Genomic DNA, 22,112 nt, shown 5'->3' with positions numbered 1-22,112 from the left:
CAGTGTCCTGCTCACGCTGCTAGAATAGCCGCTGAAGGGGAGCAGAGGACTCCAGTCCTGGGCTCTGATTGGTGGAACCCTGGGGGGCCCGACGGGTCCCCAGCCTCTGTGTCCCCCAAGCCAAGGGGCAGGACGTTGTCTGTGCAGCTGGGTCCTCCCTGCTCAGCTCTGCTTCCCCTGCGATACCTGCCCCTGATCTCCTGGGAACCTCTCCCCACCTGACGCCTGGTTTGCCCTCTGGTCTGTCCCCCCACCTCTGTCTCTTCAGCCAGGCCTCCCCCCTGCTCCCCCCTCCCCCCAGCCCTTTCAGTCAGGCCCCTCCCCTGCTCTCCCCTCCCCCCAGCCCCTCCAGCCAGGCCTCCCCCCAGCCCTTTCAGCCAGGCCTCCCCCTGCTCTCCCCTCCCCCCAGCCCCTTCAGCCAGGCCTCCCCCCTGCTCTCCCCTCCCCCCAGCCCCTTCAGCCAGGCCTCCCTCCTGCTCTCCCCTCCCCCCAGCCCCTTCAGCCAGGCCTCCCTCCTGCTCTCCCCTCCCCCCAGCCCCTTCAGCCAGGCCCCTCCCCTGCTCTCCCCCCCCAGCCCCTTCAGCCAGGCCTCCCCCCCTGCTCTCCCCTCCCCCCAGCCCCTTCAGCCAGGCCTCCCCCCTGCTCTCCCCTCCCCAGCCCCTTCAGCCAGGCCTCCCCGCTGCTCTCCCCCTCCCCCCAGCCCCTTCAGCCAGGCCCCTCCCCTGCTCTCCCCCCACAGTTGAGGGGTCTCTCCCTGGTCCTCGGCTGCATCCCTCCCACAGGGGGGCTCCCCACTTCCTTGGTGGGACCCACCCCACCGCCACACAGAGTTGGCTCCCAGGATCATAGAGACCAGCCTAGAGCCTCACACAGACCTCCACAGCCAGAGCTACGGGTAGAGCATCACCCCCCTGCAGCCCTGTCTGGCTGGGCTGGCTGAGTCCTCCAGGTCCTAGAGATCAGGGGGGTGGGGGCTAGAGGAGCCTGATTCATGGGAACAGACAGGGCACCTCAGGGACACAGGGTGAGCCGCATACTAACACCAACAGCACAGAAGAACGGGCGGATTCTCTCCCCGGCGAAAGAGGCCGGCGGGAAAGTGCCGATCAGGTCCCTGGTACCAGCATCGAAAAACGCCACCTGCCCCTGTTCATAGTCCAGATACACCCGGATCCTGCGGGGTGTACCGCTCGGGGGGAAGGGGATGAGATCATCAGAGGATGTGAGAGCCCAGTACCGATCCTCACTGCACTGCACAGCCCAGATCCCCTGCTCAGGGTTAAGGCTGATCCGTCCTTTCCTCCTCACAGACTCTCTGGCCACCCCCACAGCACAGAATCCCCTCCCCTCTGCCTCCACCTCCACCTCCCAGTAGTGTCTGCCCGAGGTGAATCCCTCACAGCCCAGCACACAGGTCCAATTGTCAAATCTCTCAGGTTTTTTGGGCAGATTCTGCCGTGTGCCCCATCTCACACTTCTCTGATCCGCAGACACGATGAGTTCGGGATGGGCCGTGTGTCGATCCAGAATCACGTTCGCTGCAGAGAGAGAATCAGAGCGTGAGGGGCAGAGCTCAGCCCTGGGGCAGGGTCTGATCCTGTCAGTGACAGAACCTGCCCCAGCTGGGGAGTGAATCGGGCAACCTCCTGCCTCCAGGATTTACCCAGCTCTGCCAGGGGAGCAGCGCTGAGATCTCAGCCATGGGCAGGGGGGATTCACACCCCGACAGAGCCAGTTCAGGGACAGAGTGAAAGGATCAGCTCCGCTGAGCCAGGCCCCAGACCCAGCGTCTGAGTCTCAGTGATTCCATCCTTGTGCTTGGGGGAAAGACAAGGGGGGTTAAAGGGAGGTGGGTTTAAGGCACCTGTGTCCTTCCTTTAGTCTCCCAGGGGCCTCAGGGCTGCAAAGCAGGGAGCAGCCAGAGTGTGATGCCTCCTGTCTATGGCCCCAGCAGAGCCGTCTCTTGGGGAGAGCAAATCGGGGCGACCGCTCTGGGCCCTGCGCTTTGGGGGGCTCCACGGGGCGGTACGATTGGCTGTCGCTGTTGCTCCCAGAAGAGACAAATCCGTCACTTCCACCGCGAACCCTGCACCCCCCTAGGGATGGCCCTGGCCCCCAGCATGGCCCCAACCCACTCCTACAATAACAGCTGGGAGCAGAGTTGCTGTGGAGCCTCTGTTCCAACTTCACACGGATGGGGGTGTCTCCCTTGCACCGGAGCTATTTTCTGGGGACTGTTTCCAGGCACATTAAGGCCCCTTTGCTCTGACAGAGCAGCACAAAAGGGTCTGACAATCAGGCCCTGGAATCTTTCCCCACCTGCACCCACCTCTCCCCACAGATGTGATTAGAGATCCCGGCATCATAGGAGGCTCCCAGCAGATTACAGGGAATCCAACGTCCCCCTGTCCAATGATGCGACTCTGCACAGCCCGTCTCCTTGCAGAGCCCTCCCCCCAACGATCAGCCAGCTGAGCACTAGAAAACCTGCTTTTACAGAGACCCCCCCTGCCCCCCCAGGACTGTGTGTAGCTGCGGGGGGGTGAGGACACCGCACACTTACTGAACGGCTGCTCGGCTTGTGCTGGGCTATCGGGGACTTTCCAAACTCCTCACTGCTGGCCCCAGGGCTATGCAATGGCTAATACAGTATTGCAGACATCAAGGGATCAAATCTCATGAGATTGGCCCAACAATCATGACATGTTTAAAAGGATTCTATTGTGGTTTCTAGGTCAGTCTCTGGATGTTTGAACTCCCCTGGCCCCTCCCCAGGGTGTGCGCATGTGACAATCAGTGTTGCCCACTCTCCCACATGTCCTGGAGAAGGGGATTTTGGCTCCTGCTGCAGGAGCTCTCACCCCCCATCTGCCCCTCTCCTGCCCAACAATTAATCCTGTGCCCCAGACCCCCATCAGTTCTGTCCCCATCCAACCCCCCTATTCAGTCCCCCAGCCCCCATCATCACCACCCCATCAGTTCAGCACCCCTACCCCACTGCCCTCAGTTCACCCTGCCAGCACTCACCCTATCTGCTCAGAACCCACCAGCAATACAGCCCCCACAGCCCATCAGCCCCCCACTCACTTCAGGCCCCCTGCAGCCCCCAGGCCATAATAAAGCCCTCCCAGCCCCACCTCTGCTCCTCCTGGGGTTCTTCACCCTCCCTAGGCCTGGGGGCTACAGTGGGGTCCCCTCTCCCACTTCCCAGGCTGACAGGGGAGCAGCCGCCCTGGGGTGGTGACAGTGGGAGCCCCAGCCGTGCCCAGGGCAGCTGACAGGATTTCTAAGTAACATTAAGCCTCATTTTTAGAACTCTCAAATGTCAGGATCTTTTTTCAGCCACGGCTCTATGGTGAGATCATGAGTGAAGCTTAATTTTACTCAGAAATCGCATCTCTCATGATTAATTCGTGAGAGTTGGCATGTCTGCTAATAGGTGATGTCTACCTAACCCCTTTTGACATTTTGAACATTTTTACTTTTGACTTATAAAGTAGAGAGATAAAACAGAAATGTCCATTTTTGTATGTTGAATTTTCCAATTCTTCATTGTACCCCTTGTGCATTTGCTAATAATAATAATATGGCCAGGGGATGTGATGTATGGGCATAAAGAGTTCTGAGAATGAGGAGAGCTGTTCCTCTCTGATTTTCCAAAAGGCTCATTTTTAAACTCTTAGAAATCTACGGAGATACACTGCTTGCCCCCTCTCCCGCACCCCAGCCCATCTGCTTAACCCAACCACTAGTTACAAATTCTGAATTCTAAGAGAGAAAAGAATCAACTTTTCTCTTTTTAGGAAAGATCTGGGCAGCCACCAGGAATATGTTGCTCAGCTCCTGTCAAATGCAAAATTGAAACAAAACCTCAACTATGGTGCTGCCAATGAGCAACCATAATTCATATGAAACTTTTCACTCCCCCTTTGATCCCAGAAATTTACCTTTGTCCCACTGAGGTTTAGATGACAGTGAGTCTAGAGGAAGAAAAGGGTGAAAAAGACAAAATGTCAGGTTGTCATGTTTAGGGATATATTCACATTGTTAATGTTCTAACACAAAAGCAAAATGAAAACAAAACAAACTTTATGAAGTTCTAGTTAAGGAGGTTAAGTGCAATTCACACCAGTACAAACCATTACACACCTCACTACAAAATAACCCCAAACATTAAAAACTAAGGACATGACCTAAGGTTACATGACAGACCCACAAATGTTTTACCAGCAATTCAACACCTATGGCTGGCCCATGACAACTGACTTGGACTCGCAGGGCTGGGGCAATGGGGATGTTTAATTGCGGTGTAGATGCTGGGGCTTGGGCAGAGGCCTGGGCTCTGGGACCCTGTGACGGGAGAGGGTCGCAGAGCCCAGGTTCCAGCCCGAGTCCGAACCTCATGAGCCGGAGTCAGGGGACACGGGCCAGCCACAGGTGTTTAATTGCGGTGTAAACAAACCCTCTGAAACCAACACATCACTCACAGACAGACCCACACACAGACACTTTCTCACTGATTAGCATTCAATCAACTTTACATCTGCCCCTGAACCATTAGTACTTATAGTAAACTGGCTCATCCTTCCTGACAGCCCTGGTGGTCTCATTCTCTCCAGCTCAGGAGGATAAAAGGTGGAGAATCTCTAAAGCAGGGGTGGGGAACCTACGGCTCACGGGCTAGATCCGGCCTGTTGCTAAATTTCATCCGGCCCGCAGCCCCCCCCGGTCCCCTCCCCCGCCACGGGGCTGGAGCCGCAAGTGCCGACTCTCCCCGCCGTAGGGGGGAAGCCCCGAGTCTCTGCGCAGAGCCGCGGGAACTAGGAGTGCGGAGGGTGCTGAAGCACCCCACAGGTTTTGCGTGGGGTCCCAGCCGCTTGCCCCACGCCCAGCGTCCCAGCTGGCTGTTGGACCCCTGCCCGGGGCTCTGCCCCTGGTACCGCACGCGGGGTCCCGTCTGCTGGCCCTGCACCCGGGGCTCTGCTCCCACCCCCAGATGTGGTCCCAGCCTCAGCCCCCTTACCCCTGTCCACATCCTGCCCCACCTTCCCAGAGCCATGGCCCAGTCTTGGCCCCAGCTCTGGGGAGAGGGGGCACAGACAGGGGTAAGGGGGGTGCCAGGTAAAAAGTTTGGGGACCACTGGCTTTCAGGACCCCCACAGGAAAAATTGTTCCAGCGCCACTGCCTAGACCCCCTGTGGGGCTGGAGCCGAGAGCGCCGGCTCGGCCTGCTGCGGGGGGAAGCCCCTGTGCCCCTCTCTGTCCCCCTGCGGGTGAGTGGCAGGGATTGATTTTTTTCCGTGAGTCAATGGCCCGTGATAGAAAAAAGGTTCCCCACCCCTGCTCTAAAGCAAGAGAGGGACTGTGGTGACACCGGAGGCCTTGCAGACAAAAAATCCAAACAAACATACTTCAAAAACAGTGAATTCAGCAGGAAGTTCAAGCTCAGGTTAACGTTCATAGCTGCTAAGAAAGGAAACCCCCAGGGAGTGCGAATGTAGGCCCCGAACCCAGTGTGTATGTGCTGTATTGAGAGCTGAGGAGGGAATTCATAGCTTCCAAATGATTAGTTGACTATCTCCATCCACAATTATTGTCCCTAAGAGATTTCCCCAGCTCTGTCAATTATCAGTGTAACATAGGTGAGAAAATCCCCCAGGTGACTGTTTATTACCTGTGAACTTCTTCATTATGGTCTCCAGAGATGCATTTCTTTGAGAAGATTCCCAGATTCTCCATTTCAGGTCAGAAGAAAAGGCCACTGGGTTCTGAAACTTCTCCCTCTCGCATCTGAAGAACAACCCAGTGTTACTCGTTGTGGAGTTCAGTCATATTTGTGTTTTACTAACATGTGTTTTACTCTAGTGAATGGTTGTAGCCCAGCAGACCATGGAGGATTAAAGTCTCTATTGCCCCAGGAATTGGTCCAATCCCAGCTTGGACACTACAAGCTTCCCCTTCATTCTGGTGAGACCGATATTGGAAAACTGTCTCCAGTTCTGGTGTCCCCATTTTAAAATGGAGGTTGAGAAAGTGGAGACGGTGCACAGAAGAACCAAAAAACTGATTTGAGGGCTGGTAAAAATGCCTTGCACTGAGAAAACTCTGGCACTTGAGTGTGGGGTATAAATACCGTCATGGGGAGAACAGAGTTGGTACTAAAGGGCTCCTCAGTTTAGCAAACAAAGGCACAACAAGGACCAATTGCTGGAAGCTGAAGCCAGAGAAATTCCAATGGGAAATCAGACAGACATTGTTAACAGTGCGGGTGGATTAACCATTGGAAGAAACTGCAAAGGGAAGTGGTGGGTTCTCCATCTCTGGACAGGGGCGCCAGAACACAGGGGCCGTGGCCCCATCACTTTTAAAAGTGGGAGAGCTCTGCTCTCTGCCTTTGTACCTGCCTTAAAGGCAAGTGATGGGGGGAGGGGTGGAGAGGAGCAAGCAGAGGGCGGGGCCTCGGGGAAGAGGCGGCGCAGGGGTGGGGCCATGGTATGGGCACTGGTGCCCCCCCACACTTCTAGAGAGCTTCAAGCGTTACTGTCTGTTGATGTCTTTAAATCTAGACTGACTGGCTTTCTGGAAAGTGCTTTAGTCAACACACGTTAGGATTTAGTCAAGTACAAGTTATTGGGGTGAATACATGAATAACGGGGTAAAACTGAAGGACCTGTGATACATAGACACCAACTCTGTGGGTGATCCACTTGAACCCCCAGATCTTTTTCTGCAGTCCTGCTGCCTAGCCAGTTATTCCCAATTTCATAGTTGTACATTTGATTTTTCCTTCCAAAGTGCAGCACTTTGTCTTTATTTGAATGTCCCCTTCAATCGATTTTAATCCTTCCTCCCTCTGCCCTTTGTCTCTTGTGTCTATTTGGACTGTAAACGCCCTGGGACAGGGACTGTCTCTCTCTGTGTGTCTGTGCAGCACCCAGCATGTTGGGCCCTGGTTTTGCCTTGAGCCTCTAGGCACTGCCATAGTGCTACTGATAATAGCACATTATAAACTCCTTAGAGCAGGGAATGTCTCTTCCATCAGATCTCTTGCCACGCCCAGCACACGGATAGAGCTCACTGCATAATTAGAAACAATTAATAAACAGCTCAGAGGGAGATTGGGAACCAGCCCCACACTCTGCACTGCTGGACCATGGGGAGCCAGGTCTCGTGTCCAAAATCCCTTCCCTGCATTGGGGAGTGAAAGGGAGAGTGAGAAGGAGCCACGTACCTGCTCAAGGTGCCTTTGATGTCCTAGAGGAGAAAGATAAAAGGAAATTCAGTCCCATCTCTCACACTAAGGATCCCTCCTGCTCTGGAGGGGACTCATTTGTCTTCACAGTTTGAGGTTCAAAGAGAAATGATTTGTTATTTATTAATGCAAACAAAACATTACATGTGCTGCCTTTGCTCCTTTGGAGAAGTGCTCGGACTGCAGGATCTGGGCCCAGGAAGTTTGTACTGGGGGCACACAGGCGCTTTGTGTAACAACATTTTGATAACCAGCTGGCACATGGAATCAGAGAGCTCAGTCTTGTGATGTGTTGAACAAGGATCTCCCTAACACTCACAGGTGTGGGGAAGATCCCCTCCTGCAGACTCCAGTGGGTCCAGAGGGAGGGATGCCCCCAGGCTGTGCTGCCCACATGCTGTAAACTCTCTCCCCACTCGCCCACAAACACTCTGAAGACCCGTCCTGTGGGCTTCTTGACAGCCACAGGAAGGTGGGGCTGGGTGAGAACAATGGTTGTTGGGCACAGAGTAACAGAGGGCCATTCACCGTCCTAAGCCCTAGGATCAATGCAGGAAATCTGAGGAGTGAAGAATGCTGCCCACAGTAGATACTGGCTCCAACAGAGAATTTGACCCTAGATATCAGCTAGAGAAGTCCAGGATGCTACATTTTATGTCTCCCTTTTTTTAAAATTTCCTAGTTAGAGGCATTTTTTGAAAAATAAAATCATTAGAAGGTTTTTGGAGTTCTAACGACTGCTTACACTTTCAGGCTACCATGAGTAACGAACAGCTTCCCTATCTAAGGTCAGTTCTGGCAGAGAAAATCACCACAGCCTCAGACCTCATGTATCAGTTTTAAGGCCACTATTTTCCCTTTTTGTGGTGTGTAGGAAGAGTGGCAAAATGAGGCTTTAAAGTGAAACTCAACTTCAATCTTAGCTATTTCCATAATTAAAGACTGGTTCCATCTTTAATCTTTTGGAGTTAGCGTTTGGAACACAGGAAATGCCAGACTGGCTCAGACTTGAGTCCATCTGGTCAGTATTCTGTCTCCAAAGGTGGACAGTGCCAGATGCTTCAGAGGAAGGTGTGAGATAATCTGACTCCTACATTCCTCATCCTGCTCTCTAACAGTTAGTGACTGACTGAAGCAATGAAGCATGAGGTTTAATATCACTCTGCATATTCCTGCCATTCATATAAATATCCGATCACTTTTGAGATTTGCTAAATGCTTGGTCTCAGCAACATCCGGTGGCAATGAGTTCCACAGTCTAATTACGTGATGTGTGAAAAAGTGTTCATTGGATCAGTTTTGAATTTGTCACCTAATTTGCTTGAATGTCCCTTTGTTCTTGCATTATGAGACAGGGAGCACAGAATTCAGAGTTTGCCATTTTTGGAGGAGTCTTCTCCCACTAGAATTCAAATAAAGAATTTTTTTCATTTAGGACTTGATCCTATGCCCATTGTACTCAAGAAGTATATTTCCATTGACTTTAATGGGCATTTTATCAAGCCCTTAAGGAAAAATAATGTATATATTAGCAATACTATATGTTCTGACCTTTCACTCTGTGATGCTCTGTACCTCGGGGGAACACCCTGCACCCCCATGTTCATCCTTATAATATGATTGTGTCGTATCCAATGCAATGTTTGTCATGTCCAGTGTCTTCGGAAGGCTCATGATGCACTGAGCATTGTTGTTATAGTAATGTTATAGGTTGTAATTTCATGTACATAGTTATGGGGCTGAAAATGTGTCCTCATGGCTTAAAACATGCCCAGGCAAAACTCTCCAGGAGCAGAGGGGCAGTTCACACCTCATCAGGTCATGTATGGGACAAACCCAACCCAGCCTCACAGGAACAAAGGACACTGGCCTAGAAACAAAGGATCTGTTGGACTTTCAAGTGAGTCACCCCCCTTTCCTAGGTCAGTTTGGGACTACGATGAGGTAATGCTCACCTGACCCTGGGGGGGGGGAGCAAATCCAAGAGGGAAGAAAGAATATGATAAAAGGGAGAGACATTTGCCATGCTCTTCCTCTCTCTTCCACTTCCATCTATAGACACCACCACCAAGCGACTGAAGAAAAATCAAAGGGGAGAGCCTGGCTGAAGGGCAACCAGCCCGCCTATGGTGAGAAGCATCTAAGTTTGTAAGGGCACTGAAAGTGTTAAGATCAGCTTAAAATGCACTTTGCTTTTATTTCATTTGACCAAATCTGACTTCTTTTGTTTTGACTTATAATCACTTAAAATCTAGCTTTGTAGTTAATAAATTTGTTTATTCTACCTGAAGCAGTGCATTTGGTTTGAAGCGTGTCAGAGACTCCCCTTGGGATAACAAGCCTGGTACATACTGTGACAGGGTCAGGCCAGATGGATACAGGAGAGAAGGCAGATATATTAGTCCCAGATTAAGTAGATCCCTTTTCCCTGGGTAAGGTAACTGGGGCAGTTCCAGAACAAGCAGGAACTTGCTGGAACCAATTAAGACAGGCAGGCTAATTAGGACACCGGGAGCCAATTAAGAAGAAACTGCTAGAATCAATTAGGTCAGGCTGGCTAATCAGGGCGCCTGAGTTTAAAAAGGACCTCACTTCAGTTTGTAGCATGCATGTGAGGAGCTGGGAGCAGGAGGCACTAGGAGCTGAGAGAGAGAAGGCATATTGCTGGAGGATTGAGGAGTACAAGCATCATCAGACACCAGGAGGAAGGTCCTGTTGTGAGGATAAAGAAGGTGTTGGGAGGAGGCCATGGGGAAGTAGCCCAGGGAGTTGTAGCTGTCACGCAGCTGTACCAGGAGGCACTCTAGACAGCTGCAGTCCACAGCGCCCTGGGCTGGAACCCGGAGTAGAGGGCGGGACCAGGTTCCCCCCAAACCTCCCAACTTCTGATCAGACACAGGAGGAATTGACCTGGACTGTGGGTTCTACCAGAGGGAAGGTCTCTGGGCTGTTCCCTGACCCACATGGTGAATCTCTGAGGCGAGGAAAATCTGCCAATAAGCGCAGGACCCACGAAGATAGAGGAGGAACTTTGTCACAATACCAATTTCTTTGTTAAATTGATGAACTCATATAAGCTTGCAGTGCCCAGGGAGCATAACTGGACACTGCAAGATGGACGTTCCTAGGGTTGTGTCTGGGACCGGAGATATTGGCTAGTGTCATTCGGTTACACAATCCAAGCAGCGGCTGGCCAAAAGTGCTCACTCACGTAGCTGGGAGCAGCTTACATGCTAGAGGCGGTGCGGGAACAGCCCAGGAGTGGGGGTCTCACAGCAGAGCAGGGCAAGGCTGGCTCTCAGAGTCGAGGATTGGAGTGACCTAGCAGATCACTGGTCCAGATAACACCAGGGGAACGTCACACACTCCTACACTCCAAAAGTGAAGGGTTTCTTGCCCTGTGAAAGGTTCTGGGGTGTTTCTAACACTCTCTCACCTGCAGGAAGTCACATGCTGGCTGCTGGCACTTCTGCTCCATCTCACTGATCAGGGAACTGAAAGAGGATAGTTCCTCAGATACTTTGGCAACATACTCATCCCTCCTCTTTTCAATTTCCTTATTCAGCTCTTCCAACTGGGCCAGCAGGAGTCGCTCTTGTTCCTCCAGAAACTGACGCAGTCGCTGAAATTCAGCCACAATCTTCTGCCTCTCAGTTTCCAGCTGTTTCTGAAATGAAGAGACACAAACAGAGAAAGCACAAGTCAAGAACAGGAACATGGAGTGAGTTATGGGACATTTTGTAAAGCCTTATGTATGCACACGGGAGCATGTCATTGCAACCCCGTAGAATTTAACTCCTGATATTTTATGGAGAACAAACCCTATGCTCAGTAGACAGATGATTTTCCAGTGAATTCTGAAGAATCCTAACGGGTGTTTAGAATATGAATGTATCTTGCATTATTAGGATATTCTGTTATCAGTGGCATCTAGAAAACAAGAACCTTCAAACAACAGAAAGTACAGCAGGTGCAGGATCCAGAACTGGACAGGCCAGAGTTACGTCTGGGGAGCAAACAGTAGAACCCAAACTCAGAAGCCCTTGACTTGAACTGGGGAACAGAGGCTCTCCACAAAACACATCTAGATGAATAGGGTCATGTTTCTAAAACAGGCTTTAAAATTAGAGCACCAACAATTGCTCTGACGAGTTTTGAATGCACAGGTTAGGATAGAAACATTTTGTCACATCATAAATCTCCAATTTTATCCACAGAGGGATTCTGAGCACAAACTGGGTGGCTGGCAAGACACCTTTTTGCAGGTTCAAATCTGAGTTTGCAGGGCACTTAGAAACGTGCGCATGTGAACTGGACACAAGCCCACCAATTCATGCTCTTTCTGGAGCACTCTAGCTCCTGATACCCCAGGAGCAAGAAACTTACCTCATATTTAGAACCCAGATCTTCTTCATGGCAACGTCTAGCAGCGATATCACTAGGGCCTGTTCCAAAGCTCACCAACATCACTAGGAGTCTTTCCAATGACTTCAGTAGGGTTTGGTGAGGTGTTAAGTGACCAGCCTTCCCTGGGGCAGCAGATTTCTCTAGTGCTTCCCGCACTCTTCTGTTGTGGTTATTGTTCGAGGGCTTTCCCTTAGCCCCGCCCCTGGTTCTTGTCACGCAGACAGAAAGCAGAAGACCAAAAGTCTAAAGCGCAGGCAATGCGATGTTTGCTGGTGTTAGTTCCAAGCAAGCATGTCCATAGCTCTACACGCCAGCAGAGACTTTACCCCACGTCTCCCTTCCCAGTTCTGAGCCTTGCCTGTGTCCCCGTTCCCCATTTCTTCCTTCTTAGCAGGTCCAAATATACCTGCAGTGCGCGCCCCTAGTCACACCCCTTACAACTTATGGGCCTGTTCTGTTCTGGAGGGTCGGGAGTCTGGGGTCTTCATCCCACCTCTTCTGTACCCCATGGGAGGGGTGAGGAGTAAGGTTGTGGCCTGGCCAAGGCCAGGATTTTCTTTGCTTTTTAGTATTTCTTATGCCTCCCCAATCCCCATTTGCCCCTCCTAATTGGTTGCTTGACCTTGGCTTGAGAGAGGAGCCAGGCAGCCTTCCAGTGTGTGCTCGTATATTACACTCCCACCACACCCTGTAACACTTTCTCTGTTCTTATCTGTTCCCATTATGCTAACAAACCCATCTGGCCAGGCAGAAGCGACACACAGTGTCTTTGTCCTTTGTTCTTCACACACATTAGTAAGGATGTCAGAGTATCAAAAGTCAAACCCAAAATTCTATCTCAGGTTCACAAACAGGCTTATATGTGAACAGTTCTGTCTGTTGAAAGTAAAGCCAAAAAATGGGGGAGGAATTTGCAAAAAAAGATGAAATTTCAAAGTTGTTTCCATTTTCAGTGTTCAAAATGGGACTTTTAGTTTGTTTGAAAAATATCATGAAATAACTTGAAAAAAATTCACATTTTTGTTTCCCCTTTTTCCTAAAATGTAATAAAATAATGTCCATTTCCACCACCACCCCATTTGTTCCTTTTATTCCATTCTCTCCGGAACGCTTCAAAAGTTCTCCGATTTTAGAAAAATTGGCAAAAAGGAAAATCTAGGAGAAAAAACCTGGAAATTATTCATGTTATTGTATCAGTGGCTAAAGGGAGGAAATGGGGAAACAAAGGGCTAAAAACATTTGAAATTTTGAAAAAAAGTCCGCTTTTTAAAACCAAAATGAAAACTTCAATTTGAAATGAAAATAAACATTTTTGTTCATTCTGAAATTTCCTGTCAAAAAACTGATTTTTATTTATTTATTTGCAAAAGACAGTTTCCCATGGAAAAAAATTGTTTTCTACTAAATCCCGTTTTCCTACAGGACATTTTTGTGGTTGAATTTCGACCAGCTCTAGTTGAAAGACTAAAGGAGAAACTACTGTTAGCTAAACAAATTACACTCACATTATCAATGGAAATATTTGGATTATTAAAACTCTTTCCTTAATGCTCCATTTTCCTGTTTATACTCAATTAAATCAGAATAATGAGAATAAATAAGTAACAATCTTTCATGGAAGGGAAGATGTTGCTCAATGTTCTTCTTGTGTTAGACTAAGCAGAGTATCAATAATGTCCCTGCACACGTTTGTCTCTGAGTAAGAACAGCACCTACCAGCAGTTCCTGGCTTGTATTTTCCCCACTCGATTTATACGACAGAATCTCGTCTCTCTCTTTCTTCAAACTCTCCAAACGGCTCCGAATTTGTTCCTAACAAAAGAAAAACTGGTTTAGTTTCAGTTGCTTTTGGAGGATTTTCCCCCATTTTATTTTTATTTTCAGGAATATTAAATGCATAATAAAATGGGTGAGTGCTCTAACCACATGACTATACAGTCCTTCTCATGCTTGCTGTCTACTCTCTCTCCTGCAAATGACTCTCTAAGTATTTATCCCCAGTGGAACAGCTTCAGCAGGAGGGAGGGAGGGAGCCCCACCTCAGAATATCCCATAGAGAGGTGGCAGATCCCTGTTCAAATCCTGTCTCCTCATCAGGTGGAAGAAGGACTTGAACCTGTGGTCTCCCATGTCCCAGGTGAGTGCTCTGAACACTGGGCTAAAGACGATGAAGGAGAGCGTTCTGTGAGTGAACTCACCTGAGGGGCCTCAGGCCGCCTACCAGCTTAGGCCCCACACAGGAGTTAGGCGGCCTAAGGCTGATCTTCCCTGGGGCTTAGGTGGGAGACTGGCATCGAGACGCCTTGAGCGAGGCAGCAGTGCGCATGGCCAGGGGCAGAAACACAGGTGCTGAGGGAACCAGTTACTGAAAACACAGAGGCCGAGGGAGTTTAGGCACCGACAGGGCTCAGCAGGAGTTTTGTGAATTGCAGTGGAGGCTCCAACTGGGGTTTAGGCACCTAAGTAAATACTGTGAATTGAGGCCTCACTGACAGAGAAACTGAGTTAAGGACGGGGCTGGACTGAGGCTTCACTGCCTCCATGCACATGTGTTCTCCTCAACGTTCTTCCTGTATAAAATCCCTTCTGCTTTTCTACCTTGTCACTGTAGGAAGCTAGTTATATTACGTTGCTGGTTTTCTAGTTCTCAGATGGCTGCTCTGATTGTTCGAGCATGTCTGGGCTGGGATGCCTCCCAAATGCAAAAATTAGTAATTCTTACCTGGTAATCCTGGGCAGCCTCATCGAGAGGAAGCACGGCGTGGTCTTTGTGACTGCGGGACTCTCTGCACACCAGACAGATGAGAGTTTGATCCACTTCACAGAAGAGTTGTAAAAGTGCCTTATGCTTTTCACAAGTTTTCTCCCCCCCTGGCTCTGGGATTTTTTTGGCTATTTCAACTACATTCCTCAGCAGCCGGTTGGGCTGGAATTCCCCTTCCCGGAACGGTTCTCTGCACTCAGGGCAGGAATACCGGGGGGAGACTTTGGAGTCCTTGCAGTACTGAGTGATGCAGGATCGGCAGAAATTGTGCCCACACTTGAGAATCACTGGATCGTTAAAAGAAGCCAGGCAAATGGAACAGATAACAGCCTCTTGGAGATCTTTTATCCCCCCTCTTGCGGCCATGGCACCTACGAGAAAGAAGAAAGTAAATTTCACTTTCACTTTGCTCAGCAATGTGTTTATCCGGGATTGGAGCTGGCCTCCGCCCTTCCTGCAGCTGCCTGCCTCCTGCCTCCTTGCTGATCTGTTGTGAATGTGTTCGCTGGGGCCTGGGATCCTTCAGTTCTGGAAAGGAGAAAATATAAGGAGATAGGAGAGACGTAGATAAAAATAAAATAACAAATATATCACACTCCTACATTTGTACAGTTTAGACTTTAAACAAATATTTCCCCGTGCTGTCATAAACAGAATTAAGTCAGTCAAGTCACTGAAGAGATACAAGCATTTTCTAAATAAAAGAGCCGGTCATAAAATCCCTCATTCCATGCCCACAAAAACTTTATAGAGGCCAACAGTAGTGGCAGAATTATGCCCCAAATATGCCATTATACTTTCCTTCAACCATCATAGTTAGAAATTATTTTTAAACGTTTCAAAACAGGATCTGATGTGAATTAGAAATAGATCAGATTTGCCATCTTGGTTTGATTGGGGCTGGAACTTTGCCAAAGTTCTGGTGTTCTCGATCTAATCAGCTCCATTCTAATACAAATAACAGGTGTAATTGTATTATTACTGTATGTCGCAACATTTAAAAACTTCCTACGAGTTATCTAAACAATTAAATTAAAAACCCAGAACTACAGAGTGCCATGTTAAATCCGCTTTTTAATGTATTTGAAACATTCAACTACATTCAGTATTGCCAACACCATGTATTCAAAAATCATGAATAAGCCCTAAAAAAAAAAAAGAGAGATTAAAAAAAATGCATTTAATTTTTTTTATTTGCCTTCTGGTTACTGAGCCGTTAGATAACACGTGTGTCGTGATTTCAGAAGAGGTGGTTGAAACAGAATTTCTGTTCCATGGGAAGTTCTGACATTTCTAAATTTATTTTGATTCTGAATCAGAATTAAAAAAATTGAAATTTCCCATTAAATGAAAATGTAGGAAAAAATCATTTTGGGTCAATCAACACATTTCATTTTGATTAAATCAAAATGTTTCATTCTGCTTTTGACTTAAAAAATAAGATAAAAATTCAGAATGAAAAGATGTTTTGAATGAAAAATGTGAACCAATCCATTCTGAAATGTCAAAAGGAACATTTCAACCTTTTTGACCTGAAACTTAAAAAAGAGTCCTACAAAAAGTGGAAAGTAGGTCAAATTATGGAGGATGAATATAAAAAACCAACACAAGTATGTAGGGATAAAATTAGGAAGGCTAAGGCACAAAACCAGATTTAACAAGCTAGGGACATGAAGGAGAACAAGAAGATATTTTACAAATGCATTAAAAGCAAGAGGAAGACCAAGGATAGAGGAGGCAGATTACTCAAGGAGGCAGGAAGGACAATAACAGACAATGCAGCAATGACTGAAGTGTTAAATGCTTTTTTTGTTTCACAAAAGAGGTTAGCTGTTATTGGACAACTAACATGGTGAAGATCAGTGTAACTGGAGTAAGATCGGCAGCTAAAATAAGAAAAGAAGAAGTTAACAATAACTTAGGCCTGGTCTACACTAGAATTTACTGTTGTATATCTATGTCACTCCGGGGTGTGAAAAATCCATATCCCTGAGAGATGTAGCTATACTGACCTAACCCCCAGGCCCCGTCTACACTGGCAAGTTTCTGTGCCCTAAAGCAGCTTTCAGCACTCTAACTCCCAAGGGGTACATACTGCCAAGCCACTGAGTGCGCAGAAACTGCGCGGTTGCAGCTCTATAAAAAACCCACCCAACTGTAGTAGTAGGATTTTATGTTTGTATTCTGTGTAAATTAATTCTAATTTAGAATGAAGGATAAAGAATAATAAGATGATAATGTAGCATGTATTAAATGTATTTATGTATGATTTGACCATAGCCTGCCTACCCTTTTTGAATAGCAGAAAGGAATGGCCTAGTGGGCCATTGGTAGAGATGCATCAGCCAGAATCTCTTTGGGCTGGTCTACACTGGGGGGGGGGGGGGAGGGTCGATCTAAGATACGCAACTTCAGCTATGCTATTTGTGTAGCTGAAGTCAGCTCCCCTGTCGACGCTGCTTACTCCTCCTGCCAAGGTGGAGTACGGGCGTCGATTCGGGGATCAATTTATCGCGTCTAGACGAGATGCAATAAATCGATCCCTGATAGATCAATTACTACCCGCTGATCCGGGCGGGTAGTGTAGACATGGCCTTTGTATCTGGACTGATTTCAAGGCAGTAACAGACCTTCGAGGGTCATCACTTTGTTTTAGGCTTAGCATTTTAAAATAAGTAAAAGAATGCCGTGATTGTTTTTTCCTCTGCATTGCCACTTGATGTTCCTGTTCAAAGTGCTCTGTGGAAATCAGTTCTGTGTTGGGTGTGAACGAGCAATGTGTGGGTTAAGAGATCCGTGTGAAGGCCATCGCTGAACCAGATGTACGAGGGACAAACCGGAGACAGACGCAAGGGCGCCAGGAGGCTGCAACATGCCCCTATTGACATGTCAGAGGAGGGCAGATTGACGACTCTAAAGATGAGGCTGGCACCTGTCAATGGGGACAAGAGAGCTGTGATCACACCCAGCCTGGGGTAACTCCCCGAGAGACTCCATGAAGGAACAAGATAAAGGATGAGAAGGACAATTTAAGAAAACAAGCCCTCATCAAACAACAATTGATTACATCATGTCGGTGCAAAACTCATTGGTCCCAATGAAGGAAAGTCACTATATAAATAGGGGGTTTGCCATGAAACGTTGGGTTCATCCTGCCAAGATTTCCCCAGAGCATCGTGTCGCAACAGACAGAACCCGGCTCCTCCCTACCGGTGATCAACCGACATGGCCCCTAGATTGATCCAGACTCTGGACGAGTAACTATAACATCGACTGGTGGGACAATGTGTGTGTGTGTGTGCGATTGAATGCATATGCTAATTGTTGTATCTTCAATAAACGCTGTGTATTGCCTTTTCCTCTGAAAAAGATCCTGTGTGCACCTTAAAAGCATAACATGACGAGAGGCGTGGAGCTTTCTGCACCGGGGGTACAGCGCTGCGGTGCCCGTGTAGACAACATGGCGATTACAGCGTTGCAATTGGCCTCCTGGAGTTGTCCCACAATGCCTGTTCTCGCCTCTCTGGCCATGGGTTTGAACTCTACTGCCCTGCCCTCGGGTGACCAACCGTTGGCCCCACCCCATACATTCCTTTGCAAATTTGAAAGTCCCCTTCCTGTTTGCTCAGTGATGTGTGCAGTGGTCTCAGCGCATCTTTCCTGCTCCACACACCAGGCGATCCCCCGCTTGGAGCAATGCCGAGCTGCTGGCCCTCATCGGCATTTGGGGAGAGGAGGCTGCCCAGTGCCAGCTGCGCTCCAGACGTAGGCATTATGATACCTACAGACAGATTTCACGATGCTGACAGAAAGGGGCCATGACTGGGACACACTGCAGTGCAGGGTCAAAGTGAAGGAGCTGCAGAACGCCTACCACAAGGCACAGGAGGCAAACCACTGCTCTGGTGCTGCGCCCACGAGCTGCCGGTTCTACAAAGAGCTGGACGCGATTCTTGGTGGTGACCCCACCTCCACTGCGAAGGCCCCTGTGCATACTTTGTTGGCTCACATGCCAGTTGAGAGGCAATCTTGGATGAAGAGCGGGAGGGGGACCCAGAGGCAGAGGATGGCTCGGAGGCCAGAGATGCAGGCAGCATCTTTTCTACCCTGGAGGAGCCTAGCCAGTCACAGCAGGCGGATATTGGCGAAGTGCAAACAGGAGACGAGGCCCCTGCTAAGTGGATCTGATTTTGGGAATCGTTGAAGCGAGTTGTTGGGGGTAGGAGGGTTGCAGAAAGCAGCCTTGTCTCCCCCATCATGCCTATTCGGAGCAGCGTAACAGGCTGTTGATTGACTCCCTCACTTAGGGTTACCATATTTCAACTCTCAAAAAAGAGGACGGGAGGAGCCGTGCCCTAGCCCTGCCCCCCATCCTGCCCTAGCCCCGCCCCTGTCCCTTCCACTCCCTCCCACTTCCTGCCCCCTCAGAACCCCCAACCCTCCCCCTGCACCTTGTCCCCTGACTGCCCCCCAGGACTCCACCCCCTCCCTAAGCCTCCCTGCCTCTTGTCCCCTGACTGCCCCCTCCTGAGACCTTCCCCACATCCTAACTGGCCCCCTAGAACCCTACCCCCTACCTGTCCCCTGACTGTCCCAACCCTTATCCACACCCCCACCCCCTGACAGCCCCCCCCAGAACTCCTGACCCATCTAAACCCCTCTGCTCCCTGTCCCCTGACTGCCCCCTCCTGGGACCCCTGCTCCTAACTGCCCTCCAGAACCCCACCCCCTACCTAAGCCTCCCTGTTCCTTATCCCCTAACTGCCCCCTCCTAAGACCCCTCCCCCAACTGCCCCCCAGGACCCTACCCCCTACCTGTCCCCTGACTGTCCCAACCCTTATCCACACCCCCACCCCCTGACAGCCCCCCCAGAACTCCTGACCCATCTAAACCCCTCTGCTCCCTGTCCCCTGACTGCCCCCTCCTGAGACCCCCCCACCTGTACCCTGACTGCCCAAAACCTTACACCCCCAACCCCCAGACAGCCCCCCCCGAACTCCTGACCCATCCAACCCTCCCCCCTGCTCCCTGTCTCTTGACTACCCCCCCACCCAGAACCTCCCTGCCGCTTCTCTGGCCCCCGGCCCCCTTACTGTGCTGCAGAGCGGTGCGCTCGACAGGGGGAGGGGAGCAGGGTCGGAGCTCCAGACGAACAGCCGGCGATCTGTGAATGCAGGGCGGGGGGAGGGAGGGAGAGGAGGGGGGGGTGTCAAGTTTCAGGAGAGAGGCGGGGGGAAGTGCAGGAAGGGCTCTGGCTCTGGCTGTGGGAGCCCCGGCTGCTCTGTAAGCCGCGCGCACGCTCTGCATGGGGGGGGGAGGGGAAGTCCGGACATTGACAAATTCCCCCCGGACGCTATTTTTAACCCGAAAAAGCCGGACATGTCCGGGGGAATCCGGACGAATGGTAACCCTACCTCACTTCACGGGAATCTCCCTCAGATCTCCAGGAAACTCTCATGGAGATACTGGGCAATCCGCTCCCGCGGGTTCCTTGGCAGAGCTGCTTTGTTTCTTGCCTCATTAACGGTAACTTTCCCACACCACTTTGCCGTGACGGGGGGCGGGGCCCATAGCTGCACACAGGTGAGCCGCATAAGGGCCAGGGCAGAAGCCACAGGCTTGGAGAAAACCCTCCCTTGATTCCCTGCTCACCCTCAGCAGTGAGATATCTTCCATAATGAACACGGCCTGTGGAAAGTGGGGGGACAGGAATGATTATCAACCCCCCCCCCTACAGTGCTGGCTCTCCCCAAGAGCCACGTGCCCAGTGTACAGCAGGGTCTGGGAACAGTGATTTCCCCTGCCCCTGCGGCTACTCACCATTTTGGGGGTCTTGTGGCTCATGTGTGCTTGCCTGGGGTGAGCCAGTTAGTGACAGGTGTGTGAGTGCTGGCTGTGCTTTAAAGCACTGAATCGGTGTTGTCTGTGTTGCACACAATACTGCTTCTGTAAACTGTTGCATTTAACCTTCACAGGGATGACCTTGGGAGGCCAGTCTCCCCTTATCGACAGCAGAATGGCTGTGCAGAATTAGAAAGCATCTAAGAACTACTAAGGAGGACTTTCTCCGTGGGGTTATGATGCACTCAGCCACTGAGAAACAGGAATTGAAGGAGTGGCGGGACAGCGAGAGGAGGGAATGAAAGGAGAATGCGGCACACCAGAAAGAAGCCACGGAGCGGCTCTTAACACTTATGGAGTGCCAAGTGGACACGCTCCAGGTGATACTAGCTCTTCAAACCGAGCAGCTCCGTGCCCGCCCTCAGAGAGCACCGAAGGGAAACCGCCATTGTGTGTTCACACTGACAGCTGCCTGCGCAATAGCGTGTTCACACTTGCGATGCTATTCAGAGCGGTGCACTCTGGGCAGCTATCCCACAGAGCACCTCTTTCTTTTTTGCCTCTAAGTCTTGTGGGAAGACGGTGGGGGTCATGGGGCATTCTGGGTCCTATCCCAATGCCCCGTGATGTATTGCTTTGTATCCCAGCAATCCGTGTGCTTCCATCCGCATTTGGCATCATCTTTCAATGGTTTCAAGTATCCGAGGGGTAGCCGTGTTAGTCTGAATCTGTAAAAAGCAACAGAGGGTCCTGTGGCACCTTTAAGACTACCAGAAGTACTGGGAGCATAAGCTTTCGTGGGTAAGAACCTCACTTCTTCAGATGCAAGAAGTGAGGTTCTTACCCACGAAAGCTTATGCTCCCAATATTTCTGTTAGTCTTAAAGGTGCCACAGGACCCTCTGTTTTTTTCAATGGTTTGTGTACTGCACGCCCTGTCCTGCCTCTGTCTGGCTGCAGGAATGGATCCCGAGCTGTTGACCAATATGCTGCTCTCACTGATCAACACGTCACAAGTGGCAGTGGAGTTATTCCTTAAACTACAAAGGAAAGAGGAGTGCGACATTGATCTTGCCTTGTGTAGTAGCTATGACACAAGATTGCTTGTGGCATTCACAGAGGTGCTGACCACAGTGGAACGCCACTTTCGGGCTCGGGAAACAAGCACTGAGTGGTGGGGTCTCATCGTCATGCACGTCTGGGATGACAAGCAGTGGCTGCAGAACTTTCGGATGAGGAAAGCCACATTCATGGGACTGTGTGATGAGCTCGCCCCCACCCTGCGGCGCAAGGACCCGAGAATGAGAGCTACCCTGACGCTGGACAAGCATGTGGCAATTGCACTGTGGAAACTGGCTACTCTTCAACAAAAACATTTCAAAAACAGACTCCAAACGAGAAACTGCAGAACTGGAATTAATTTGCAAACTGGACACCATCAAGTTAGGCCTGAATAAAGACTGAGAATGAATGGGTCATTACAAAAGCTAATTTCCCCCTATGGTTACTCACACCTTCTTGTCAACTGTTTGAAATGTGCCACCCTCATTAGCACTACAATAGTGATTTTTCCTTGCTTGGTATTCGACTGTTGAGAACAGCCCACTTCCACTTTAATTGAATTGGCTCGTTAGCACTGACCCCGCCCTCGGTAACGCAACTCCCATCTGGTCATGTGCTGTGTGTTTATACCTCCCTACTGTATGTTCCACTCCATGCATCCGATGAAGTGGGTTCTAGCCCATGAAAGTTTATGCCCAAATAAATGTGTTAGTTTCCAAGGTGCCACAAGGACTCCTCGTTGTTTTTGCTGATAGAGACTAACATGGCTACCACTCTGAAACCTGT

The 22,112-nt window shown here is 49.9% G+C and overlaps 1 protein-coding gene and 1 long non-coding RNA gene across 2 annotated transcripts in view; one reads left to right on the top strand and one right to left on the bottom strand.

Moving 5' to 3' along the window:
* Window positions 1–824: 824 nt before the first annotated feature.
* On the bottom strand, window positions 825–14,789 carry LOC135972174 (tripartite motif-containing protein 10-like). The gene is made up of 7 exons (XM_065564095.1): window positions 14,382–14,789; window positions 13,376–13,471; window positions 10,689–10,919; window positions 7,232–7,254; window positions 5,675–5,790; window positions 3,948–3,980; window positions 825–1,538 (listed from the first exon to the last, which is right to left on the bottom strand). Exons 1-7 carry the CDS (start codon window positions 14,787–14,789, stop codon window positions 1,012–1,014), a joined length of 1,434 nt encoding a protein of 477 aa, XP_065420167.1. The 3' UTR covers window positions 825–1,011.
* Window positions 14,711–22,112, top strand: part of LOC135974903 (uncharacterized) — an 87,941-nt gene continuing 80,539 nt past the window's right edge. Inside the window, exon 1 of the long non-coding RNA XR_010591969.1 lies at window positions 14,711–14,811. This is a non-coding gene — a long non-coding RNA (uncharacterized LOC135974903). The remainder of the gene's footprint in view (window positions 14,812–22,112) is intronic.

Source organism: Chrysemys picta, chromosome 12, assembly GCF_011386835.1.
Source record: "Chrysemys picta bellii isolate R12L10 chromosome 12, ASM1138683v2, whole genome shotgun sequence".
NCBI classification, from domain to species: Eukaryota; Metazoa; Chordata; order Testudines; family Emydidae; genus Chrysemys; species Chrysemys picta.
Note: the sequence above shows the minus strand (reverse complement) of the source record. Positions and strands in the feature narration are given on the sequence as shown.

Excerpts from the sequence above, each read along its gene's own strand:
- LOC135972174 (XM_065564095.1), bottom strand. The coding sequence starts at position 14,789 with ATGGCCGCAAGAGGGGGGATAAAAGATCTCCAAGAGGCTGTTATCTGT. Across the intron at positions 7,255-10,688 it reads CAGCATGTGACTTCCTGCAG|GACATCAAAGGCACCTTGAG; the intron begins GTGAGAGAGTGT and ends TTTCTCCTCTAG. Across the intron at positions 1,539-3,947 it reads TAAACCTCAGTGGGACAAAG|CGAACGTGATTCTGGATCGA; the intron begins GTAAATTTCTGG and ends CTCTCTCTGCAG.